The sequence below is a fragment of the Rhineura floridana genome, chromosome 6 (assembly GCF_030035675.1).
Source record: "Rhineura floridana isolate rRhiFlo1 chromosome 6, rRhiFlo1.hap2, whole genome shotgun sequence".
Taxonomy (NCBI): domain Eukaryota; kingdom Metazoa; phylum Chordata; class Lepidosauria; order Squamata; family Rhineuridae; genus Rhineura; species Rhineura floridana.
In genome coordinates this window covers 116,188,282-116,215,574 of record NC_084485.1, presented here as the reverse complement: position 1 = coordinate 116,215,574, position 27,293 = coordinate 116,188,282, and the positions used below count along the sequence as shown (strand labels likewise).

General features: G+C 43.4%; 2 protein-coding genes across 10 annotated transcripts in view; one reads left to right on the top strand and one right to left on the bottom strand.

Annotated features, from left to right (window-relative positions):
• LOC133387856 (calcium-activated chloride channel regulator 2-like) overlaps positions 1–15,000 on the bottom strand; it is a 37,618-nt gene extending 22,618 nt beyond the window's left edge. The window contains exons 1-5 of one of the 2 annotated variants that reach the window (XM_061633558.1): positions 14,354–15,000; positions 4,535–4,672; positions 3,845–3,995; positions 746–854; positions 377–545 (exon numbers count right to left, since the gene is read on the bottom strand). In XM_061633558.1, the coding sequence (XP_061489542.1) occupies positions 377–545; positions 746–854; positions 3,845–3,995; positions 4,535–4,672; positions 14,354–14,548 (762 nt within the window). In that variant the 5' untranslated portion in view covers positions 14,549–15,000. The remainder of the gene's footprint in view (positions 1–376; positions 546–745; positions 855–3,844; positions 3,996–4,534; positions 4,673–14,353) is intronic. The other variant, XM_061633557.1, reaches the window with a different exon arrangement.
• Positions 15,001–20,324: 5,324 nt separating this feature from the next.
• The window catches only part of ODF2L (outer dense fiber of sperm tails 2 like), a 57,171-nt gene continuing 50,202 nt past the window's right edge, over positions 20,325–27,293 (top strand). For 5 of the 8 annotated variants that reach the window (XM_061633554.1, XM_061633549.1, XM_061633551.1 and 2 more), the window contains exons 1-3: positions 20,573–20,784; positions 25,895–25,993; positions 26,964–27,134. In XM_061633554.1, coding sequence (XP_061489538.1) covers positions 20,614–20,784; positions 25,895–25,993; positions 26,964–27,134 — 441 coding nt within the window. In that variant the 5' untranslated portion in view covers positions 20,573–20,613. The other 3 variants (XM_061633552.1, XM_061633550.1, XM_061633553.1) reach the window with 3 other exon arrangements.

The window sequence follows — 27,293 nt, the reverse complement described above, 5'->3', positions numbered from 1 at the left end:
CAGACCATTGGTCCATCTAGTTCAGTATTATTTACACTGACTGGCAGCAGCTCTCCAAGATTTCAGACAGGGTTCTTTCCCAGTCCTACCTGCAGATGCTGTGGATTGAAGTTGGGACCTTCTGCATGCAAAGCAGATGCTCTATTGCTGAGCTACAGCCCTTTCCCACCACTGTTAACTGACTAAAGCATGTCTTTTGGCAGGGATGGACTATCTGTGACCCTCCAGATACTGTTGGACTCTAACCAGCCCCAGCCAAGATGGCCAGTGGTCAGAGATATGGGAGATGTAGTCCACAACATCTGGAGGGCCACAAGTTTCCCCATCCCTGAAGAATAGGGAAGGTTGTATACAATCTCTCTTAAATTGTACTTACAGAAGACAAGCTTTGCATGTACATTATGGAAGACGATGCATTTTGAGCCTTGTCATGTATAAAAGCGCATCCTTCTTTTAAAAGTCCCGTCACTTGATCAATGACACAGTTGCCTTCAGTGCAGGATTCTTTCTCGCAGACATAAGTTCCAGTCAGATCAGCAGAACACCTAGGCATGACACAAGGAAATCAGGGCTTGAACAGGTCAAGCAACCAAAGAAAGGGTGAGTTTATCCATGTAAAAGAAAAAGAATGTTTAAAACCTTTATAGAAACACAAAGCAAGTAATTTTTATTCTGGGAAAAACTTGTCTGTGAAATTGAATACACATGCATACACACACATACAAAACCTGTGCACAAATGTTACCTTGTGGCTTTAACCTGATTTTGTCTTGATATGTAGAAAGGCTTTTCACTATCATACTCATCAAAGACCCCCCACCGAAGATGGGCCCACTCATGGACAAAAAGTTTGCCTGTATAAATGAAAGCATGAAAATGACATTGTTACACTTGGCTGTAGCTATTTAACATAGTCCGGATTAACAAATGTTAGCGTTTTAGGGCAGTGGATTGTGTGCTTGATTCGGAGTTATAAGACACAGAGGAGTTCAAATTCTCAATTCTGTCAGCACAATAGGTAGCACTGATTATATCATATCTAAACAGTGCAATCCTATGCATGTCTATTCAGAAGTAAGTGACCCTGAGTTCAATGGGGAAGTTCGTGCAGGATTGCACCCTTAGTTCCTCATCTATCAAACAGAACATGTCACATGTCACACAGGGATCACATGAGGATTTTGATCACAGTGATCACATAGGGGATTTTTGCAAAAGGGGAATAAGCATGGTAGTGTTGTGATCCTAAGCATATTTGCCTAGAAGTGAGTATCACTGAACTCAATGGACTTATTTTCAAATACATGTCTCTAAGTGCAGGATGAAAAAACACAATAGGAACCATATATAAAAATACGAAGTTCCTTAAACTAAGTCTTACAGGTGGTTTAGCTATCCCACTACTTTCTGATTGGCTGCAGCTCCCCAATGTTTTTTGCCCTCACAGAGATCTTTTTAATTGGAGACATTACTAATGGGTAGTGCCCATTGAGACTGGTAGGGTGGCAGGTAGGGAGGCCAAGGTTAGGTGGAGCCAGAGCCAATGACAGGCAGAGCCAACCAAATCTAGTTTCTGCCCCCATCCTCCTTTCTGCTAAGTTCTACAAGGGCAACATTGATGCTGAGGAAAAAGCAGCTGACACGCAGTGCCACATCCTGGTTGTAAGTAAGAAGGCAGGCAGGTGGGGTCACCATCTGGCTGACAGACTGAATTTCTATGAAGTAGTGGTTAGAGTGTTGGACTAGGACCTGGGAGACCAGGGTTCAAATCCCCACACAGCCATGAAGCTCACTGGGTGACCTTGGGCCGGTCACTGCCTCTCAGCCTCAGAGGAAGGCAATGGTAAACACCCTCTGAATACCGCTTACCATGAAAACCCTATTCATAGGGTCGCCATAAGTCAGGATCGACTTGAAGGCAGTACTTTTACATTTACATTTTCCCAAACACAAAGCACGTGTTAAGGCTCTTCTACAGTCATTCTTTAAATTGTTAGACATTTCGGGGAATCCAAAAGGCTTTTGGATCATTGCAAGGAATCCAAATGACTTTTTTCCCTTGGCTAACAGGTCAATTGCAGTGAAAATGCTTTTGACTAGCATTCGTAGTTAGGATGCCTATTGTAGTTTGTGAAATGAAACTGTTCAATTGCCATGGGCTTCCACTGGCTACAGTTTGTGATAACCTTGGCAATTTTCGATTGACATCTTTCCAACTTTGTCAGTGTGCGGGGGCATAAACTGTATAAGGGGAGTGGGCAGGTGTGTGCCAACTTCACCTCCAAAATCCCTGCACCTGCCATCCTCAGCCCCGCAACAGCCCTGCCTGGACTGCCTGCTCCCTCCACTCACGTGCGCGCTAGGCCTATTCCCTCTAATCGCACAGGGATTCTACCCTGTGTTGGTAGGCAAATCTGCCAAGGTTTGTCAAATTGTTGATCTTCTTTTCAAGGAGAACATGAATGCTTCCAAACTAAAGTGGCATAGCGTGGAAGCACTCAAAAAGGCAAACATGTAAAATAATATTTAAAACATTTTTTGGAAGTTTACAAAATGACACACACAATTTGTTACATTGAACTATATCAAGCTGTATTATCTCTGACTGCTGTGGTGCTATAAAAATATTAAAATTCTCAAAAACATACTCTTGCAAAGAAATGCAGGCACCCTGGGAGAAGGAGGCTTTGCCTGCTAGCTGGCTCCCCAAGAGATGCTCAGAGAGCAGCCAATCCCTGCAGAAAACAGTATAGCTCATCCACCTATCAAATTTGGCTGTGCTCAGATGGTCTGCAATGAAGGGAGGGGAATGTGGTGTGAACGGGAAACCCCGAATCAGAGCTCAGGGATTCAAGTGCAAATGTGCACATGTACAGATTACAAGAATCCAATACAAACAAGGAAAATGTGGATTTTAAGTGAGATGATGCTAACAAGTGGACAAGTTGTTGACTTCCACTCCCACAACAGAACGTTCCCTCCCTCTTGTCTCCTGCATGCCTGCCCATGCCCCCCCCCCCGCATCGTTCCAGAAAGATTGGAGGAAAACTCAAAGCAGATTGGCGGGGATATGAAGGGATACAAGGGAAGAAATGGGAGGGGAAGTTTGTGCAAGTGGAAGTGGTTTCCTCAGGATTCCTGAGAGCTGGGAGGCTTCTAAACATGTTCAGAGTGCAGTAAGAAGCCCCCTTCAGACATCCCTGCTTGGGATGGAGTAGATGAGGACAGAGATGCCCCCAACACACTTTATATCCATGCACTTTCCTTTGGATGCATTAATATGGCTTAGATCTCATATCAAAATATGCTGAAAACAGAAAACAAGCCAACAAAAACTACAGGTGATTGTGTTAGAGCATGGCTAGTCATTGTGCAAGGACAAAATATTGCACTGTAAGTGCTAGTCAGGGACTAATGCTAGTACGAGGCTATTATCAATTATTTCCCTCCCATCACCTGAAAAGGTCCAAAGAATATATAGGTTCACCCACGAGGTACCATATATCCCAATTCAAATGTAGGGCTTCTGATGTCAAGAGTCAATGCCCAGTATTTTATTTCTATTTTTTAAAATGCTTTTAGAAGAACCAGCATTTTTTACTGAATGTTATCTGAAGATGGATTAATCTTAGTGGCATACAGTATGTAATATATATAGAACTTTACAGTGAGATGAAGGTTAATAAAAATTAAAAGAAGCACGTATGAACACACCATTAAAGTTCATTATTAATGATATTCTTTGATGGTTATGATGAAAACAGAGATGAGCTTTTTTAACTGTACTTTTTCAAAACACAAAAGGTAATGGAAGAAGATTAAAGAATATTTGTTTAAGATTTACCATGTGATCCATAGGTTCCAACTGAATCATTATTTACCAGGAAGTCAGAGGTGAAATGTATATATTTTCCCTTTTCTCCACACCCTCCATATTGCAATGTGTATGGGTCGTGTCCATGTTTCCAATAAGGAGGAGCAATAATGACATCTGCCTAAAATGAAAGTCTTGTTTAACGAATTAAGTTTTGAATACATACATTTATTAAATACTGACAAAAATGGCACCTGACTCCAACAATTACCACCATGTCATTTCCCGATTTCATAATACTAATTTTATTCCGACAGGCACGTTGGAATACAGAAAACATATTTTTTAAATGCAGAAGTATCAATCTGCACCCTCTTTACCCATCCTAAATAGTATAATTAAAGGAAAATGAAAATATACTTGATAGTGCAATTGTATATGTCTGTTCAAAGTAAGAATCAATGAGTTCAGTCGGGCTTACTGCCAGATAGGTATGTAGAGGACCAAAGTCTCAGCATAAGTCTTCTTGCTTGTTAATTCATGATAACATCAAAGCAGCACAATTAAAAGCTGGAATGTACAAAGGGGCACACAAATGCACTATGGGTGTGGAGAGTACACAACAAGTATCTGTAGTTACTGCATGATCAGTGCAACTGGGGACAGATGGACAGAAGAGATGAGAAACAGCAGGCCAAGGTTACTGGCCTTCATGCTTACCTTTGTGTATATCTCTTGCATTGGCTTTGCGTAAGTGTTTTTTTTCCATGTTGCAGGTATTAAAATTTTGACACTTCCAAAACAGACTCTTCCTTGTGTAGCGTTGAACAAATAAAAAGAAGCCTCAGTAATCATTTCCTAATAAGAGAATGCAAGAACAGGAAAGCATATGAGCAAGAATCATTAGCTCATGTAAGTATGAAAGTGTAAGGTCATAAATCATTCCATAACCTCCCAGTGAGACTGGAATTATGCTTCAGAGGAAAAAGGAACAGGATTTGAGATCTAATGTAGATTAGGTGAACCCAGAAATCCTTGATTCATATTTCGTTGTATTGAACTCAGCAGCTTACAATTCAGGTAAGTTGTATACTTATAACATGTAACTTAGTTAAGATCAGTGGAGACTGGTCTAGTGAGGTAATGCCCACCAACTCCAGTCTATCTTTAGCCAGCACCCACCTGCCTGCCTTCTTACTTACAACTAGCTCAGGCAGTGGTCCTAGCTCTCAGCTTTGCCCTCCTCCTTAGTCTCAGGCAATGTGCACATTAGTTCCTTAAAAAGCAGCCAGATCATTTTGTCCAGATGCAGTTTGAAATGAATCTGCATCTGGCTGCACATATCTTTACTGTCTGATTCATTTTTTATCGTATTGACTCTGTGTATGCCCCAGTGGGTCATTGATGTCTTGATCACCAGGTTAACTAAGCAGGTTAACCAACCAAACAGATTTGAAACCGGTGTGAAGCTGGCTTGAAGAGAAAATGCATCTAATCTCAAAAATACCAAAGTTTGGAGTAAAAAGGGGCGGAGTTTGACTGATGTTGTGCATACTTGGATTCATAAAACAGAGGTGGAGAGAGATGCACTGAAATTAGTCTAACTGCAAGTGTGTCCACAACCTCAGTGTTGCCCCTCAGCAGAGAGGAGGACGGGAACAAAACTAGAATGAGTTGGCTCTTCCTGTCAATAGCTCTTGCTCCATCTACTGTTTGGGCTCCCTGCCTTCTGCCTTACCAATCACAATGGACACCAGACACCACTAGGTAAGATGATATCATCAGACTCTGGTAAATTCCAGAGATGAATGCAGTAAACCTTGCTCAGTTCTCTCAGTAAAAGGCATTATAGCCCTGACACCAGGTTCAGGCCTAAATTGCAGGGAGGTGAGCAAACACACACTTCCCTCATCCCTGAATCTATTGTGGGTACTTTTGCCCACTGCAAGAGAAACAAGCAATCCTTCAGCCACCTCAAATGCCCAGCATCCAAAGGCTGTGCCTGTCTGCTGTCAGAAAATCTCTTGGAGGAGAGGGCACAGTGCAGAGAGCTTCGGCTATGGGGCGGTATACAAGTGCAAGTGCAATAAGTGCACACACAGTCGTCACCCTCGTAGCATTTTGTGGAGATGTGTAAGGCAGAAAGACAGTTATCCCCACTATTATTCACCTAGGTTGTGGGAGACCTTCATAAGGCCTATCCGTTCATTTGGCATCACACTTGGACTAGAAGTTGTAAATAGACAGAAAATTATTTTTCAGCAAATGTTCCTGCAAGGTTACATGAAATGTATTTGTTTCTGGCCTGGCCTTTTTCTCAGGAAAAAAAGCCCAAAACACAGAAGGTAAAGAGTGTAAGGCATTTGGCTCCCAGCCCCAAATCAGGGGTGGCTTTATTTTATTTAAAATGTTTATTAGTTGTATTTATTTATACATTTATTTATTACTTGATTTATATCCCACCCTTCCTCCAAGCAGGAGCCCAGGGCATTCTTCAGCCCAAGCTCTTGGGGATACCTTACAAAACCAAGCAAGGAGAACGTTAAAATAATATAACATGTAATTCAAGAAGAATAAAATAAAATACCAGCACAAGAACAACAGCTACAAATAAAACTCCTAAAAGGCCTGGCTAAAGTTAAAGATTTTCATTAGGCACAAAAAACCAAAAAACAAACCAAGGACAACACCAGGCAAACAATGAGGAGAAAATGTCAAAGGTGGGATGCCACAACTTAAAAGGCCCTATCTCCATCCCTCATCTACCTTTTGTCCAAAGAAATATACTATCTCCCAACTTCCTCTGTTTCAGACCACATGTGGTCTGTCTTCAGGAGCGTGTATATCTCTGTCCAATATGCTAGTCACGAGACCTATATCTCAAGTGACTGGGGATGACCCCTCTCTTCACTGAAATATGAAATGGCAACCAAATGAAATGACCAGATACAAAGCATGGTTACAAGCTGGAAGTAGATCTAATTGATTTTATGGCTGGACCTCATTAGTTATTAATTTTAGAAATATAGTTTCTTTTTGAAGGGTTTCCTTTTTTTAGACAGGTATGAAGGCAGAGGACGCTATCATTTTGCTGAAGCTAAGGTGCTTTGAGACTGGTCTGTACCTGGATGAGTGACTGCTTGGGAACCACATATATCCTGTATTGGGTTCCAAGATCAGAGAAAGATGGGATATTTGTGGGAAATAAATACTGAAAGCTGCCGTGAGAAGATTTTCTATCCTTACATATGGCCTAAAAACATTTTAACTAAACAAATTAATACAATAAAGGATCAGTGCCCAAGACTGCAACCTGCAGTGACTTCCTTACTAGACAGAAAGTAAGTTGCATTGAACTCAGAAGGATTTACTTCTCAGTAAACATGTTTGGTATTTATTTACTTAAATATTTATAGACTGTATTTTTCATAAAAATACAGCAAGGCAATATACAACATGAAGAAATTCCAGTAACAAAATTCCAGGGTCGCGCTTCACTTAGGTGCAATTTGGTGCGCAATCATTTTGGAGTGAACACCATGATTAGATGTACCCTAAGAGAAAAGGAGGGAGAAACAACAAAACAAATCATAATAAGCAGCTGCAGGCCTAAGGAAGGCAAGAGGAATGCCAAGAAAGGGCTCAGTAGTTATATGTGCATTCCTGAAATGCTTTGTTGCTTATGAAAAATTGCCCAGCATCCTTTTATGATAACTAAAAAGGGACAAGATTTGTTTTTATCATAGATAAAAAGAGACAAAAGGTGCAGTTTTTGTCCTTCAAATTGTATAGGAATTTCGTGAGAGAGAGCAATGGACAAGGACTAACCTATCAATTTCATAATACTTTCAAGTACGTTTTGCACACAACAGGGAATTTCAGTGACGTCTGTTTCTATACACAGATTGAACACTGCTTGTCTGGGCAATTATAACTGCCTTCATAATTTCACAACTGTAGATCTGGGTTTAAGTAGCAGAACAACTGGCTTCTGTTGTGGCAGATTTACTCACATTAAATCTCTAGGCATTTCCAGGACACTCTTTAAATCCACCATCTTAATAACAATCTTCAGGCATCACAAAGGCTGCAAATCTAGAAGCTGATGTACAGTGCGATCCTATACATGTTTACTCTGAAAGCCTCTGAACTCATTCATGCCCCTTCCTGGACACATTTATTTGGATTGCTATAGTAGAGGAAATTTGCATAAAAGCAGAGTGCCTAAAATTGGGAGCAGAGAGTTGCCATAGGTACAGAGGATATGTGGAAAAATAGCTTTGCACTTCTAATCTCATTGGCAATAGGCTTATCAGCATCCAAGGATCAGAGCACATGGCTTCCCTCAAAAGAAGGAGTAGTGTTAAAAGTCCATGCTTGTTTGGAACCAGTTATTTCAGGGAAAGGGGATGCAGGAACCAGGGAGGAGGAGGGGTACAGGAAGTTGTAGGAGCTGAATGGGCAGGCAACAGAAAGCAATACGTGGGGTACAGAGCAGCTAGGCAGGTATATCCAATAAAGTTTCTAACCCAAATCCAGAAGATCAGGTGAATTCTGAAAAGGTTCAATTTCATACTTTTTGGGAATCACTGCAATGAAGTCTGTAACATACACACTTCCTCTTGGCCACTGGAAGCAGAGACAAGATCCAGATGTACAGCAAAGAATGCAAAAACTTTCAGATTTTAATCCACAACCATGGGGGATACAGAAATCAGAATCAGAAACATTATTATCTACAGTTAAAAAAAATGTATCTGGATTTAAGGTTACCATTTAGTTTCTGGAAGCTATTTGGCAGGCAGAAATAACTAAGCAACTTCAGCTTTTCCAAGCAAGCACATATATTCATTTGTTGACTATCGGCTAGCCATGTAGCTAGACAGCTCAAGAACCCTGTGCCAGGGCAAAAACCTGGCATTCCCAAATACATTTTGGAATCCATCCTCTATGGGTGGCTGCACAGATAAACCAAGCCCAGTTTATGTGTTTTATTTATTTTTTTGATTTATATCCTGCCCTTTCTCCCAGTAGGAGCCCAGGGCAGTATTACTTAAAAGGAGGAGATAAAAGTCAAGAGGCATCTGCACTAATTAATTCCTGACAGATTTTGCTAAAATATGCATGCATTTAAAAACTGTTAGTTAATCTGGAAGTGAAAAAAGGTGAGATGACGACAGATTTTTTTGTTGCTGCTGCTGAAATGGGGTTTTATGGAAGAAGGGAAAATGCAAGAAATATTGATGTTGCATTTTCCAGTGAGTGATCTGGGAACACCTGATGCTGCAGCCTTACCAAAGCTAGAGGTGGTTGACCTTTACCAGTAATTATTATTTATATAGTGCTATAAATATGAATGGCCTGTGTGTGCTGTTGTTTAACACTAGATCGGTACACAATAAGACCACACTCATCCATGATTTGATCATGGATGAGGGTGCCAGTTTGGTGTGCATTACTGAGACCTGGGAGGAGTTAATCTGATCCAGCTTTGCCAACCTAGATATTCGGTGCCACACCAGCTGCAGGGTTTTTTTTTGCTGTGGTCTACAAAATTTCCATCTCTTATCACCAGGAAACCACTCTGTCTTGGAGTTGACTGTGAGTGTTGCACCAAGGAGACAGTAAACTAGGGTTGGCGCTGGTGTACTGTCCACCTTGCTGCCCAGCTGCTTCTCTGACTGAACTAGCAGAGGCCATCTCGGCTGTGGTGTTGCAGGAGCCCAGAACGATAGTGCTGGGTGATTTCAATGTCCATGCTGAGGCTGCCTCTACTGTTCCAGCTCGGGACTTCATGGCCTCCATGATGACCATGGGGCTGTCTCAAGTTGTCACTGGAGTGCTCTGGAGATGGGGGGGGGGCAGATGTCATCCCACTGTCATGGTCAGACCACTTCCATGTGAAGTTTAGATTTGTGATTCTGATTCTCCCCTGAAGAGGTGGTGAAGAGATTAAGATGGTCCACCTCTGGAGACTAATGGAATCCGGCTGGGTTCCTGAATGCCCTGGGGGAGTTCCCAGTAGACAGAACAGGTGATCCTGTTGAAGCCCTTGTCACACTATGGGACATGAGACAGCAGAGCTTTAACACGGTTGCTCCTGAGCACCCTCTCTAGCATAGTGGATCCTGGTTTGCACCTTGGTACACCAGTGAACTAAGGGCAATGAAACAGGCTAGAAAGCAAGTGGCAAAAGACATGCTGTGAGGCTGATCAGACATGAGTAAAACATCATAACCATACCTACAGCCAGAGCTTGGAAAAGTTACTTTTTTGAACTACAACTCCCATCAGTCCAATCCAGTGGTCATGCTGGCTGGGGCTGATGGGAGTTGTAGTTCAAAAAAAGTAACTTTTCCAAGCTCTGCCTACAGCAGTGAGGGTGGTAAACAAGACCCACTCCTCTGTCACCATCACATCCTCACACAGCCGTCCAGTGGAGCTTTTCCATATTGTCAGGGGTCTGTTGACATCCAGAAATGCAGTTTTAGACCCTTTTGAGGCCCACTGTGAATTGTTTGCAAAGCACTTTGAGAGTAAAGTTGCTTGCCTCCATAGCACTCTTGATACCCCATCCACATCTACTGTAATTCCCAATGAGGTGTCCAGTGCAATGTCTGCTGCAACTTCTAGGGATCGGTTTCAGTTGATGAAGCTTTATGAATTGGACAAGGTGCTTATTTGTTACATTTATACCCTGCTTTTCGTTCACCCTGGAACCCAAGGCTGCATAGATGTGGTTCCCAGGTGGGCTCCCATTAAGGCACTGACCAGACCCATACCTGCTTAGCTTCAGCAAGGTGATGGCTTCATGTGCCTTCAAACCACAGCCTGGGACCTGCTTGTGACAATGCTGCCAGCAATATGTCCTCTCGACTGTTGCCCTTCTTGGCTTATTAAAGCTTGCTGAAGGGATTTGACTGAGTGGATCCAGAGTGTGGTCAACACATTGTTGTGGGAGGGAGTGGTTCTAGCTCCCCTGAAAAAGGTAGTGATCCGACCGCACCTGAAAAACCCACCCTGGACCCATTGGTTTGTGACAACTACCACCTGGTCACAAATACCCCCTTTTTAGGGAAGGTGATTGAGAGGGTTGTGGTGCAGCAATTGCAAGTTCTCTTGGATGAAACAGACTAACTTGAGCCATTCCAATCTGGGTTCAGGCCCGGTTATGGAACAGAATTAGCCTTGGTCGCCCTGATGGATCACCTTTATCTGGAGAAGGACAAGGGGAATATGACCCTGTTATTCTTACTTGATCTCTCTGTGGCTTCTCATACCATTGACCATAGTATCCTTCTGGGCTGACTTGGTGAGATGGGTATTGGAGGCACTGTTTTACAGAGGTTCTGATCCTATCTCCAGGGTCATTTTCAGATAATAGCATTGGGTGATTGTCTTTCAGTCCCCTGGCAGTTGTGCTGTGGGGTGCTGCAGGCTACCATCTTGTCTGTTTAACATCTATATGAAGCCCTTGGGAACAGTCATCAGAAGATTTGGGGTGAGGTGTCAGCAGTACGCTGACAATACCAAGCTCTATTTCTCTGTAACATCTGAATCGGGAGAGGCTGTGCAAGCCATGGACCGCTGCCTGGACTCAGTGGTGGGCTGGATGAGGGCCAATAAACTGAGTCTGAATCCTAGCAAGATGGGGACCCTGTGGGTTGGTGGTTCCCGAGTTTGGATAATTGGTCAGTTGCCTTCTTTGGATGGCTATTCCCTCTGAAATAACAGATCTGCAGTGTTGGTGTACTCCTGGATCCATCTTTGTCACTAGAGGCCCAGGTGATCTCAGTGGCTAGGAGTGCCTTTTACGAGCTTTGGCTGGTAAGACAGCTGTGGCCATATGTGGACCCGAATATGCTGACCACTGTTGTCCATGCACTGGTAACCTCCAGGCTGGATTACTGTAATGCGCTCTATGTGGGGCTGCCATTGAGGTTAGTCCAGAAGCTGCAGTTGGTGCAAAATGCAGCGGTGTGGCCGCTTACTGGAACAGGGTATTGCCAACATGTCACCCTGCTGCTGAAAGAATTGCACTGGCTGCCCATTAGCTACCAGGCTAAGTTCAAGGTACTGGTTTTGGTGTGCAAAGCCCTATACAACTTGGGACCTGGATACCTGAAAGATTGTCTTACCCCTTATATACCAAATTGATCACTACGCTCTGCACAGGGCCATCTCCAGACATGCTGTGGCCCTTGGGCACCAGCCTGCCCCAGGCTCCGGCGTGCATGCACACACACACATGTGCATGCGCATGTGCCTACCTGTCTCTCGCAGAAAGGGAGCTTCTTCCACCTGCCTGTTCACTGGCTCTGTCTCCTGTCGTTTGTGGCTGCATGGTCTGCTATCGCTGCCATCAATCAAGATGGCGCCGGAGGCTTCAGCCCCTGAGGGAAACCTCAGCCACCATTTTGGTTAATGGCAGTCCTGCGTGCACAGCCTCAAAAGATAGGAGAGATGGGCGGGCGGAAGAAGCTCCCTCTCTGCGATCCGTGGCAGCTACTCTGCCGCAAATCACAGAAAAGGAGCACCACTCCTCCTCCATCCTAGTGGCTCCAGGGGCCCTTGGCCAGGGCCAGACCTGGCCGCCCTTTGGGACCGGCCCTGGCTCTGCAGATGAGGGCCTCCTGCAGTTACCATCTTATCAGGAGGTCCATTCTGCACAACATAAAAAGCAGACCTTTTGTGTAGTGACAGCTACCCTTTGGAATTCCCTCCCCTTAAATATTAAACAGGCACCATCTCTGTTATCTTTTCGGTGCCTACTGAAGACCTTCCTCTTTCAACAAGCCTTTACATAGAGACCTTATCCCAGTCTGTGTCTGTTTTGGAATTGCTTTTTAAGATGTTTTTAAAGTGTTTTTTTTTTAAGATGTTTTGTTTTAACATGTTTTTAAAGATTTTTTGTTTTAATGTATTTTAAAGTCTGTTTTTATTATGTTTTAGAGTGTTTTTAGTGTTTTTGTTTGCCGCCTTGGGCTCCTACTAGGAGGAAGGGTAGGATATAAAATTAATAAATGAATAAATAAACAAACAAATAAATAACAAGAGAATAAGTATTTGTCAGGAGGAGTTTACACTCTAAAATTTGCCTCAGCAGGGAAGCAACAGTGGGATGGAATTCCACTGGGAGCCTAGTATAAGATAACACTACATGATTAAATGCAATTTTAGGAAAAGTAATTTTTAGGTGGAGGTCCTGAGATGCAGTTCTTTTGCCAGAGGGTAGCTGTTAGCTGTGTATATACCATACATTTAAAGCACCCTCCCCTAAGAATCCTGGAAACTGTAGTTTGTTAAGGGTGCTGGGAATTGTAGCTAAAGGATAAACTACAGTTCCCAGGATTCTTTGGCAAGGCTGGCACCAGACCGCAGTGGGCACTTGGGCACCAGACTACAGCAGGATCCTGCCCCCTCATGGTTAAATACACCAGTCACGCCACCTCTTGTGTCACAGTGTCAGCATGCCTGCCACGTGGTGACACCCCTGACAGCATCTCGGGTGATGGCAAGCATGCCCGCACAATATGCTAATACAGCAACACATGAGGTGAACAACCAGGCGTACTGAGGCGCATGCTGGCTGCACACGCATGTGAGGGTGGTGTAGCCTGGAAGAGTCGAGCTTCCACTCCATGCCATTGTCTGGTCGCCATTTGTGATCACGCCCCGCAACCCAATGCTGGCAGGGATTGCAGAGTGGTAGCTCCACTGTCCCAAGTGCCAGGGTCCTTGGCCAGTACCCAGCCTGGCTGCCTGCCAGCATGGGGCCTGTTCTTTGGGGGCAGCAATGTGCTTCAAAATGCATAATATGCAGCAGACCCAGCAGCCAGGGGGGCCTGCTCCCTTATTTTTTTCTGTCCCCACCAAGATCAAATTTATTATAGGGAAAAAAATCTGTCCCCCTACTATTTTGTGCCCTCCTCAACTGTTAGGCTGGCTAAGGGCCCGGTCTGCAGAAAGCCTATATCTGGTGCATGAAAAGCAGCAAAGAATCTTGTGGCACCTTAAACACCAAGGCTGCAATCCTAATCATGTCTACTCAGAAGAAAGTCCCACTGAAAACAGTAGAACTTACAACCGGGTAAGTGGGGTTACGGTTGCAGACTAGCCAATTAATTATGACATAAGCGTTTGCGGACCAGAGACCACCGCTTTATCGGTTGCGTGAAGTGTTATCCTCAGTTGCGGGTATGCGTTGTGTGGAATTGTAGGCAGTGACGTTAGAGGGAAGTAAAATCCCGAAAGCACAGACAGTAAAAAACTACTTCCTTAACATTCACAACTAGAGTTGCCAGGATCAGGACCTGAGACTGATCCTGTATCTTTAGGAGAAGAGAAAGTCAGCAAGTGCAGGTGTTCTTGCAACACCGTAATCAGAAGGGAGAATTCAACCTTGTGGTTTTTCTCATTACCGTGTTGCAAGAACACCTGCACTTGGCTGACTTTCTCTTCTCCTAAAGATACAGGATCAGTCTCAGGTCCTGAACCTGGTAACCCTATTCACAACAGTAGGACCGGGTGTCTTTTTACCTTAACGCTGGAGACGATTTTCGGGTCTTCGGGAACGCAGGGGTTAATGGCAACCAGCAGCCCGTGGTAAGCATTGCCCTGTAGCGTCAGGGCGGCGCCCCCTGTGAAGAGTTCAAGGAGCGCCAGGCTCAGGCTGAGCTGCAACAGGCCATTGGGGGCAGCCGTCGCAGTAGCCTGGTTGGCTTTTCTGTGCATTCCTCAGGACCACCTCCTCGGAAGACTACCGAATCGGTCACGTTCACCTCGCGGCGACAGCTCTACGCAACAAACTGGCGGAACAGCAGGATGCGGCTTTTTTTTTTGCCAAATGAGGCGGATCGTATGAAGATTTTTTTTGAGGGTTCGTCTTAACTCCTGTTTCTCTTGGCAGCTTTGAACTTCTTCACCCCTTGTTCTTTGTTATCTCTCAGGATGTTGTCCAAGAAAAGGGAGCTTTTTGGATTTTTTTTAAGGCGGCACGGAACTCCTGGCGCTCATCCTTTCCTAAACTCTCGGCTGGCTCATCCCTTGCACTTCCACCTCTTTGGGAAAATTCATGGAAGGGTGCAAACAACACAGAAGAAGTAGGAAGTTCGAGCGGGCGTGCTCTGACTCTGCACTCAAATAGTCTCTAGTGCAGATAGGAGACAACTCTCTCCCATCTTCCGGGCCCTGGGGCAACTTTTAACAAGACAGCAGAACGCTGAGCAGACAGATCTCTTTATTTCTGCTTTAATCCCGCCTTTTTTGACAATTTTACCAAGGTGGTTTACAATAAGAATCCATAAACAGAGCACCAGTAGCACTATAGTACACAATACATCATAATGTTAAAATTTTATCCCAAAGTACTAGTTCTTTAGGAAACCCCAAACAGCTCAATTGGAATAAAAACCCTGGAATGCTGCTGGGGGGGGAGGGGGGAAGTCAACTTGGTGCTTGAAAAGCACATGGTATCTTTGCTGCTGTGGGTTCATATAGGTAGAAGCATTCCATAGGAATGGGGAGCCTTTGGATCTCCTGATATTGTTGGATTCCAGTTCCCATTGACCTCAGTCAGTGTAGCCATTGGTCAGGGATGATGGGAGTTGTAGTCCAACAACTGGAGGGCCTCAGGTTCCCCATCTCTGCCTTAAGTCAAAGATGCGGGAGTCTTGGCCTTCCAGTTGTTGTTGGACTACAACTCCCATCAGCCCCAGGCAGCTGAGATTATGGGAGATGTAGTTTGACAACATTTGGAGGGTCACAGGCTCCTCACACCTGCTGTAAGGTACACAGGACCCCAGTAAACACTATTATGACTGCAGCCCAGTGCACACTTACCTTGGAGTAAATCCCTCTGAAAACAGTGAGATTTACTTATTTTTATTACTTACTAAAAAAGAAAAGGGGATATATGATAGCACTCTTCAAGTACATGAAAGGTTGTCACACAGAGGAGGGCCAAGATCTCTTCTCGATTGTCCCAGAGTGCAGGACATGGAATAATGGGCTCAAGTTGCAGGAAGCCAGATTTCAACTGGACATCAGGAAAAAGTTCCTAACTGTTAGAGCAGTACGACAATGGAACCAATTACCTACAGAGGTAGTGGGCTCTCCAACACTGGATCCATTCAAGAGGCAGCTGGACAGCCATCTGTCGGGAATGCTTTGATTTGGATTCCTGTATTGAGCAGGGGGTTGGACTTGATGGCCTTATAAGCCCCTTCCAATTCTACTATGATTCTATGAAAACAATGACAGTTTTGAAAAGTAAAATGCATAAAACCGGTTTAACAAAAATCAAGAAAAGAAGCCTGGGAAGCTTACTGGCAGCTTGAGCAGTTACCATAACGTTCATTTATATTCTTTTCTTCCCCATAAAGGAGGCAGATTACTCCATTCTGTACCAAGTGCAGCTCCCAAACTGTTTTAGAGAGACCTGTGTTGAGCATTTTACTGCAGTTGATTCCTGAGATCAGAAAGGCGTGAAAGATGGTTGCCAAACAGGTGCACTTTTGATGGCTCTGTAGAAGAGGGAATTTCAGCAGATGATTTTTAATTGTGTTTTTATTGCTTTTATTTCTTATATTGTATTTCAAATTGAATTCTGCTGCTGCTGCCATGAGTGGGCAAACTGCGGATGTGACAGTGGCTTTATGGTGCGTCTGCCGTGGCAGCAGGAAATTTGGGTTGCTGCCTGTACTTGCATTAATCCATCAACATTGAACAAAACCTGAACTGTCGGTAAATCTAGATAGATCCTCACATCCAGCAAGTCTAGGCTTGAAGAAGACAAGGAAGAGAGAATGAGCAATCTCTTTGCAACTGTAAAGGAAAACTTTGTTTTAATATTAAAATGTTGTAAAATATTTTATACTTGCAATGTATGTTATATATTCTATCCCTCCTGCCTTAAAAAAATCTGTATTTTTATTTGTAAGCCATTATTCTGAGGGGCATTTCACTGTGTTCATTGCCACATTTTTCTGCCCTAAGCCACATGATGAGCTCGGCTCAGTTGTAGGATCAGTAAGAGCAAAGCAACACCCAGAAGCCCTTCCTGAATATGCATATAGATAATGATGGACTAGCTATTCATGTTATACTACATGATTATTTCAGTCAGTGAAATTTTATGTATAAGTTTAGGGGTTAGGCTTTCTATGGCTGCTCTTGCTTTTACAGACAATAATTATATGTTTGCAGCCTTAATTAGATTTTGAGCAGGGAAGGGAGTAAAATGCATAATTATTTTATAAAGGTTCACTGCAAGCAACTTGTATAGTAATAAGGAGGTCAGATTAAATTATGGAGCAACCTGATTGCATGGTGGACCTCCAGTGGATGGGTATGGGCCTATGTTACACTGGGAGTTTAATTGGCCGGCACTTTATGCAACAGATATGGAAACCAGTGCCTCTGGAATAAAAGCTGCCTCCAAAATGTTCAGTAAATTGCAGACTGTGCATAACTAATATTTAAATTAAGTTGATATTATGTACTGGAAGTAGAGAATTTCCTTTTGTGACAGCACAATGAACAAAGAGTTACTTTGGAGTTTCCCATTTCCTAAACTGTAACTGAATGAAGAATTTATTTATAGACCTTGATAACTTTCCAAAGAATGCTGCTGCACCTTCAAAAGAGTTTGTATACTATATTATTTAAAAGAATTTGCTTCTAAAATAATTCAAAATCACAACAGTAAAAAAGCTTTCTTCTCCCTCCTAAATTAGGCTGCAGAAGTCCCGAAAGCTTGTCAGGAAACACAAGTAGAATTGCATGTGAAAGGATTTGTTTGTAAGCTCCAGTTCTAGTACTGAAAACAAATTCCAGAGTAAGCATGTGTTGAGGGGCACCTTATTCCTCAACTCTACACCCGCCTTCCTGAACCACTATTTTGCAACTGGCTCTGATTGATGGATCTCAGGATTATAGTGAGAAACAAAGTAGATCCCACAACATAGGAAGTGGACCTTTAGCTCTGTGGCAGTGACACATTGGATTTCCCTCACCTTAAATATTGGACAGGTGCCATCTCTGTTAACTTTTCGGTGCCTGCCTACTGAAGGCCTTCCTCTTTTCAACAAGCCTTTTAAGTAGAGCCCTTATCCCAGGCTGTGTCTATGTTGGAATTGCTTTTAAATGTTTTTAAAGCTGTTTTTATTTAAAAAATATGTTTTTTGCATGTTTGCTTTAATATGTTTTTAAAGATGTGTTGTTTTTAATATGCTTTAAGGTGCTTTTGTGTTTTTGTTTGCTGCCCTGGGCTCCTTCTGAGAGGAAGGGTGAGATACACATTTAATAAATAAGTGCTATGAAATGCCACATATATCAAGAACTACTTTTCTTATCATTCCATATGTATTTTACAGAAGGGGAATCCCCATGAGAGAAGTTTTATCAGTGTTGAGAACCACTGACAATATAGTAACTGATTTAAAGTTGAACAAATTCAGGGCTTAAATACTCCTACATGTTATGCTAATTGTCTGACACAGCCATATCAAGTGATTTTGCATATTTAATGACACACACACACCCCAATTCCATCAGTACAAAGTGAGGAGAGGTTTAACCCTTTCCTGCCCAGCCACAATCCTAATGGATATCTTCGAAAGCAATAAAAACACGTCTCCCATTGGTTAACAGTTTGTTTCTTATTAATTACCTGTGTGTGTGTGTGTGTGTGTGTGTGTAGAGTTAAACCTCCCCAGTCCTGATGGAAATTTTACACACACATTCACTGGTGCCTAAGATTACATTTAAAAAATCCTCTGATGTGATCACAAGTCATGCATTTAAAGGAACAAGTTGTTAGGCCCACAGCACAGTGCTGTGCTGGCTTAGTTGGAAATTAACAGTGCAATCTTACACTTTTTTTAAAAAAAATACATCTATTTTTTAAAAAGTCCCATTGAGGTTAATGGGGATTACTCTCTGGTAACTATGTATAGGAGTGTGCTTAAATCCTACAGAGTTGTCTTACTTTCAAGTAAATGTGGATACGATTTCTGGCTTACTAGTTCTTCAGAAGACAGCTATTCTGATTTGTTTGTCCTTTGTAGACCATTATATTTTCTTACCATGAATCTATATTCTGCAAGGATTCTTGAGGGAATAATAGTTTCCTGATCTGCAGATGTTTTCCAACAAAGGCAACATTTTGCCTGATCTTTTGCCCAAATATTTCCCTCTCCAGAATATGATCCTCTCTATTTGGTTTCATTCATTATTCTTTCCATGTCATGCTGCATTTTATTTAAGTTTTAAAACTGAGATGGAAAAGCAGCTTGCCTTTTGATGAAACCTTCTAAGGAACATCTGGCATATTCCCTGAGGTCATAGGAGAGTACCACAGCATAGTAGCTGGTATAAAGGGCTTTAAAGGGGATTTGACAAATTAATGGGGGATAGGAGGTCAGTGGCTGTTAACCAGCCTGGCTAAGTAGAATCTCTTATATTCAGAAGCAGTATGCCCCAAAATACCAGTTGTTGGGGAGCAGCAGCAGGGGAGGACTGGTGCCTTCATGCCATGGTTATGGGCTTCCCAGAAGCATCTGGAAAACCACTGTGGGAAGCAGGATGCTGTATTAGATGGGCTCTTCTTGATCTGACCCAGCAGGGCTCATGCTCTGACCAGGGACTAGTGTTGGTGTCCAGACACGTGGAGGACCATGGAACTAACTCGTTTAATTATTTTAGATGCAAAATTGCTTTGTGAGTGAAATTTAATTGATTTTCAGGAATTATGTTCCCAAGACATAAAGAATAGCATTGGAATAACAGGAGCGGATTAATAAAACATGTTTAAGGGGCCATGTACAGGAATAGTAATCATTTCTTATTTAAATATTTTCGATTATGGCTTTCTGATCCCAAGGACGGCTTTAAAAGAAGATTAGACAAATTCATGGAGGACAGGGCTATCAATGGCTACTAGCCATGATGGCTGTGCTCTGCCACCCTAGTCAGAGGCAGCATGCTTCTGAAAACCTGTTGCCGGAAGCCTCAGGAGGGGAGAGTGTTCTTGCACTCGGGTCCTGCTTGCGGGCTTCCCCCAGGCACCTGGTTGGCCACTGTGAGAACAGGATGCTGGACTAGATGGGCCACTGGCCTGATCCAGCAGGCTCTTCTTATGTTCTTATGTTCTTAATGTCGTGTGTGCATGCGTGCATATATACACACATATGTACATAAGCAGGATGGATCACCATCACTGTTCAGGACATGCTTGTTTATCAACTCTAAAAATTATTGTGTATCACAGACAAGAACGGAGTTTGGTCTCTTGGGACACTAGTGCACAGAATTTTAAAAAATTGATGAAAAACATATATTTTAAGATGTGTTGCAGCTGGGGGGGGGTGGTCTTAATGCTGCCCAGTTTGAAGTGTTGATAATGGAGATGAATCCTAGCTATGACTACTGAGAAGTAAGTCATACTGAATTCGTTGTGGGCTTACTCTCTTGGAATGGGATCATCAAGCTCCTGCTCGAGTACCCAGCAAGTGAGAGCAGGAAAAAAGGGCAGCGACTGCAGAGGGGGCTGCTGAGCATGCTCTATTAATGCTACTTCAGGTGCTTTGTTGCCCATAATTTGCTCCCGAATTTTCGGAATTAGGCTGTTGTTTCCCCACCTAAGAGTGAGTGAATGAGTGAGTGTATCAAGCTGTACTACCTCACCGAGCAAAACCCTCTTCCAGTCTTTTGAATGGATCAGGAAGAAATCCATGAGCAAGAGAGTGCAAAGTAAGGGCAAAGGGAGGCAGGGAAGGCTTCACCCGCTGCTCCTGAGCATGCCCAAGGGTGAAGCGAGCACGCGGTCAGTAGGTGGAGTTTGGTGCTCGGCTCTTCTGGACGCTCCTCCCGGTGTTGCCGAGCAGAGAAGGAAGCATCGGCGCCTCGCCGTTTTCCCGCCGGAGATCGCGGCGGCGAGCTGTGGAAGGGCAGCAATGGAGGGCAGCGGGGTAATGTCGCTAACTGTCTTCTCGGAAGAGATGGATGGCAGTTCTGTGAGGGGAGACGAACGGGAGGTTCGATTGAGGGCAAACGTCGGGAAGTCGTTCTTTGGTAGTGGTTGATTTCTGGTCTCGGAGAGGTACAAGGCTCAAGCCTGCCTGGAGTCGCCTTCTGTGATATGGAAACACATTCTCAAACCCCACAGGTTTGTGTGGGTTGGTGATGGCTAGTCAGTGATGAGGTCAATGTAGTCTGCAATACTCACCTCGAGGTTAACCTGCTTGTCAGTGCCGAGCTGCGATGCTGGCGTCTGACAAGCATTGTGCCTCTAAGCACGTGCAGAGTGCCTTTCCCTTGTCACTCAGCAGCGGCCATACCTCCTTCCTCTTCTCCTCCCCCATCCTGGGGTCTGGGATCAGTGGAAAGGACTTCAGCTCTAACACCTCTCAATTTACAAATTAAGCCATCCACACATACTAGAGGCATTATCTTTGTTAATGATTTAAATTTTAGGCCCGAGCTTTCCATTGCAAGCATAGGTGTTTCTTAGCTCAGATTAAATTCTAACACAGACCTTGCTCTCAAGTAAGTATCAGAGAAGTAGATGGTTGCTCTGTGTGCTTGTTACTTTGTCACGTGTATAAGACTTTCTTTGGAACCAGTGGCAGCCAGGTAGGATGTGCAGTGCTCCATGGTCCCTGGGTTCTACAGGGATCCCAAAACCCAGAAATCTTAAATTGACATAAATTCTTCTAATATTCTAATATAACCTGGTCATTTTGGATGGATAGAACAGATGTATAAAGCAGCATCTATAGTTTATATACATTCTGAAGATATGTACTTCATATTCAATTAGATTTCTTCTCATAATGTTTTATCTCCAGTCAGAAGGTATGTAATTAGATACTGAGGCATAATCAAACTAAACTGATACCCTTCCCAATGTATTTTGCACAGTACAAGCTAGAATGTATGTGTGTTGGGGGACTGGGGCACATCTTAATTTTTGAAATTGTATGGCCCTTGTGGATTTAATTTGAACCCAGAATCAATTGCCAAACTTATTGTCAGTGCAAAGATACAACCCTGTAGTTTATGCAGTTGTAGACAGTGATGTTTCTGAGCATATGCAGAATGCCTTCCTCCTACCAGTAAGTAAACAGCAGCTTCCATTGGAATCTTGAAGTAGAAGGTCCAGCTTCCAAGCTGGAGGCTTTGGAAGCAGTTTTTTTATATAACATATATATATGTATATATATTATTTAACAAAATGTATATAACACTATTTGTAACAAAACTTCCAAGCACTTTACAAGAAATATTAAAATGATAAATAAAAACAAATAATTAAAAACATATAAAAGACAAAATTGATAAACTTAAAAGAGATTAAAACATGTCTTCAGCCCTTCCATCTCTTCCATCTGTGCAGTTATAAATTAACAGGTGCATGTGACTCCCCAGTTAGATTTTCATCTGTGTATTTTCCTCAAATCCCCATTATTAAATGAAATGAATTATTATTATTATTATTATTATTATTATTAAATCCCATCCTTCCTCCCAAAGGAGCCCAGAAAGGGAACTACTGGGAAAGGTTACCAAATACATAACAACTGGAATGGTGGTAATTTTTCTGTGGGATGCTATGGAGTTCTAATGAGGGGCATGATTATTGTGTGACATCCAGAGAGGTCCATAGAATGTTAGAGCTAGAAAGGGCATTGAAAGTTATGTAGTTGAATTAGTGCTTAGTGCAGGAACTTTGCACGGTTCTGCTTACACAAGGGGAAGTCTTGGATTTCCTTCTAGCTGCAGTGCCCCACTCAGTCCAGAAGGCTGAAGGGCACTGCAAGGGGCTGCAGTAAGATGGAGGAGCTGAGAAAGCCATTTTGCATGAGGGACCTTGTCTTGGGGAGGAGCAGTGTGTGTGCGCACGCATGTGCAGACTCATGTCCACTGACAAGTAGCTGCTCCCTCCATGTTAACTTAAAGGCCCTATTCACACATTTGCCCTCCACTGCACTTTGCCTCATCTGTGCCTTCCCTAATACATTTTTGGATGCTTCCATTGCCCTGGGGGAGTTCCCAGTAGATAGAGCAGGTGACCCTGTTGAAGCCCTTGTCACGCTGTGGAACAGCAAGGTGTTGCCCCCGAGCGCCCTCTCCGGCACTGTGGAGCCCTGCTTGCACCTTGGTACACGGGTGAGCTAAGGGCAATGAAACAGGCTGGACGACGGCTAGAGCGCAAGTGGCAAAAGACATGCTGTGAGGCTGATCAGGCATGAATAAAACATCATAACCATGCCTACTGTGCAGCGGTGAGGGAGGCAAAGAAGGCCCAGTTCTCTGCCTCCATCACATCCTCAAGTAGCTGTCCAGTGGAGCTTTTCCGTATTATCAGGGGTCTGTTGACATCAACTCCAGGAAATGGAGTCTTAGACCCTTTGGAGGCCCACTGTGAATTGTTTGCAAGGTACTTTGAGGGTAAAGTTGCTCGCCTCCGTAGCAGTCTTGATGCCCCATCCACATCTACTGTAGTCCCCAATGAGGTGTCTAGTGCAACATCTGCTGCAACTTCTTGGGAACAGTTTCAGTTGATGCAGCCAGATGAGGTGGACAAGGTGCTTGCGATGATGTGGCCAGCAACGTGTCCTCTCGACTGTTGCCCTTCTTGGCTTATTAAAACTTGCCGAGGGGGTCTGACTGAGTGGATCCAGGGTGTGGTCAACGCATCATTGTGGGAGGGAGTGGTTCCAGCCACCTTGAGAGAGGCGGTGATCCGACCACTCCTGAAAAAGCCCACCCTGGACCCATTGGTTTGTGACAACTACCGACCAGTTGCAAATACCCCCTTAGGGAAGGTGATTGAGAGGGTTGTGGCGCAGCAATTGCGAGTACTCTTGGATGAAACAGATGATCTTGACCCATCCCAGTCTGGGTTCAGGCCTGGTTATGGGACTGAATCGGCCTTGGTTGCCCTGATGGATCACCTTTATCGGGAGAAGGACAGGGGGAGTGCGACCCTGTTACTCTTACTTGATCTCTCAGCGGCTTTTGATACCATTGACCATGGTATCCTTCTGGGCTGACTTGGTGAGCTGGGTATTGGAGGCACTGTTTTACAGTGGTTCAGATCCTATCTCCAGGATCGCTCTCAGAGAATAGCATTGGGTGACTGCCTTTCGGCCCCCTGGTAGCTGTGCTGTGGGGTGCCGCAGGGTACCATTTTGTCCCCCATGCTGTTTAACATCTATATGAAGCCCTTGGGAGCAGTCATCAGAAGCTTTGGGGCGAGGTGTCAGCAGTATGCTGATGATACCCAGCTCTGTTTCTCCGTAACATCTGAATCGGGAGAGGCCATGCAAGCCCTGGACCACTGCCTGGACTCAGTGGTGGGCTGGATGAGGGCTAATAAACTGAGTCTGAATCCTAGCAAGACAGAGGGGCTGTGGGTTGGTGGTTCCAGAGTTTGGATAATTGGTCAGTTACCCTCTTTGGATGGGGTCGTACTGCCTCTGAAAGAGCAGTTCCATAGCCTGGGGGTACTCCTGGATTCATCTTTGTCACTAGAGGCCCAGGTGACCTCAGTGGCTAGGAGTGCCTTTTATGAGCTTTGGCTGGTGAGACAGCTGTGGCCGTTTCTGGACTGGGATAGCTTGACCATTGTTGTCCACGCACTGGTAACCTCCAGACTGGATTACTGTAATGCACTCTATGTGGGACTACTCTTGAGGTTGGTCCGGAAGCTGCAGCTGATGCAAAATGTGGCGGCGAGACTGCTCACGGGGGCAGGGTATCGCCAACATGTCACTCCGCTGCTGAAAGAATTGCACTGGCTTCCCTTTTGCTACTGGGCCAAGTTCAAGGTTCTAGTTTTGGTCTACAAAGCCCTATACAGCTCTGGACCAGGACACCTGAAAGACCATCTTACCCCTTATATACCCAGTCAGGTGAGGGCCTCCGGCAGATACCATCTTATCAAGAGGTTCATTCTGCACAATACAGGAAACGAACCTTTAGTGTGGCAGCACATACCCTGTGGAATTCTCTCCCCTTGAATATTAGGCAGGCGCCATCTCTGCTATTTTTTCGGATCTTTTTGAAAACTTTCCTCTTTCAACAAGCCTTTTAGGTTGAGACCTATCCCAGTCTGCGTATGTGTTAAAATTGCTTAATATTTTTTTTATAATGCTCTTAACCCTTTGTTAAAGTTGTTTTTTTTAAAATGTTTTTAACTCTGTTTTGTTTTAATGTATTTTAAGATCTGTTTTTATGATGTTTTAAAGTGTTTTTAGCGCTTTGTTTGCCTCCCTGGGCTCCAGCTGGGAGGAAGGGCGGGATACAAATTAAATAATAAATAAATAAAATAAATATAATGTGATGTGCACCTTGTGATGTTCCATAATGCAGTTCTGCATCCTGTGATGCTCCATAATAATCCTCATTTGGATTATTACCCCATCAGTCATCCTGCATTTCAGGCTTTATAATGGTAAATAACCTGATCTCATGGCTGTTGTAGAAATAAAACTTTGGCTGCTTTCAAGTGATAATAGGAGATGCAGATCCAGTTTCATAAAGAAAAAGAGTTGAAGTAAGAAGAGCCCTGCTGTTGCTGACTAGATGAACAGTATGCATGACAGTAATAGAAAAAACTGAAACTTGGGATAATTGTGTGTAACAGTCCTGTTAAAACTTGTCATTTATAATCTGGCTTTTGCATGATTAAACTGAGATACTTAGGAATATAATATATAAATAATTTCAGCAAATTCTAGCAACAAGCTAGCTTTATTCAACAATGTTTTCCCTTCATTGGAAAACAAATTGCAGAACTTAGCTCAAGTGACAAGATAACAGTACATTAAGAAAACTCAAGATCTTACTTTGTCCTCTCTAAGGCCAGGGTGCAGTCCTAACTCTGCTTACCTGAGAGTGAGCCCCACTGAATTCAATAGGAATTACTTCTGAGGAGACATAGTTAGAATTGCTCTGTTAGACACAATGAAAATTGAGCATCTTCGTTGCAAATGATAACAATTCAGACAGAATTGAATTTGTGAGCCTGATAAAAATTCAGCCAGTTCTCTCCATGTATGTTTCATTTGTCAGAAAGAAGAGGAAGCATTAGTGTCCAGCTTATATGAACAGAACAGTGATGTCTCTCATTATCAGGTGCAAAGGGAGCTGTTTTCTTCTAGCAGTTGTGAGGTAAGCTGTTAAAAGAAAGTTCATTACTGCAGTATTGATGCCCCCGTTGTAAGGTATTATCTATCTCCACAAATGAGACCAAAAAGAATAAGGCTACTGTGTTAACCTAATCTCATAAACGGGTTCCTTCTGATTTGAAGTCCAAGGAGAATGACCGCGATTTGAAGAGCTGTTTTGGTTCATACAAGGGGTGCGTCAGTGAGCCTAGTTTAATTTGTGACTCCCCACACACCCCATTGGACTCTTTGTCTACATGATATATCACAAACTGCTCTTGAAACTCCCCTCTGTTTCAAAAAGAGTGCTGTGCCATAAGAGCAAATTGCTGTAAGAGAAACACACAAGATCAGGCTTGGAAATTAATTTCACAGTTCTTTGGAAGTTTTCCAACGTTCCTTAAAATGTACTAAATTGATTTTAGTTTTCCATTGTGTCTGGCAGAGAGCCAGTGTGGTCCAGAGAGCCAGTGTGGTGTAGTGGTTCAGATGTTGGACTACAACCTGGGAGACCAGGGTTTGAATCCCCACACAGCCATGAAGCTCACTGGGTGACCTTGGGCCAGTCACTACCTCTCAGCCTCAGAGGACAGCAATGGTAAACCCCTTCTGAATACTGCTTACCATAAAAACCTATTCATAGGGCCACCATAAGTCGGAATCGACTTGAAGGCAGTCCATTTCCTTTTTCTGTTTAAGTAATTTATTGCATTTTAAAACTTCTGTTTTGATAATATAAGTCAGGGATGGGGACTCTGTGGCTCTCAATGTTGTTGGACCACAGCTCTGATAATCTCTGACCATTGGACTTGCTGGCTGGGACTGATGGGAGTTGGAGCCCAACAACATCTGGAGGCCTACAAGTTTCCATCCCTCATAAAAGTAATTGCGATCTGTTTCCGAAACTACTCACCAGCGGATGTGTTTGTCTAGCAGCATGCACATATGTAAAGTAATATGGATGATATTTTTAGGAAACGAGACTTGTGCCATACTTAACTTCTGGGGAAGCTGAAAAACTTTGTTCGGTTATTCAGTCCTGTGATTCGAGTTTTAAGAAAGATCAACTGGGGACAGAATCATCCAGCCAACTTGGAATGTATTTGAGTTCTCTAAATGAAGAAATGGACAGTTCAGATGATCATGTAAGAAATATGAGAAGTACGAATAGTATGTGTGCAAATCTTGATTTCTGAAGTGGCTTTTGCTCATTAACTGAGAGATGGTCATTTTCAGTTATTTAGATGGAATATGAAAACATGCCTCGGTTCATATGTATTTTCATCATAGGAATGAAAATGTAC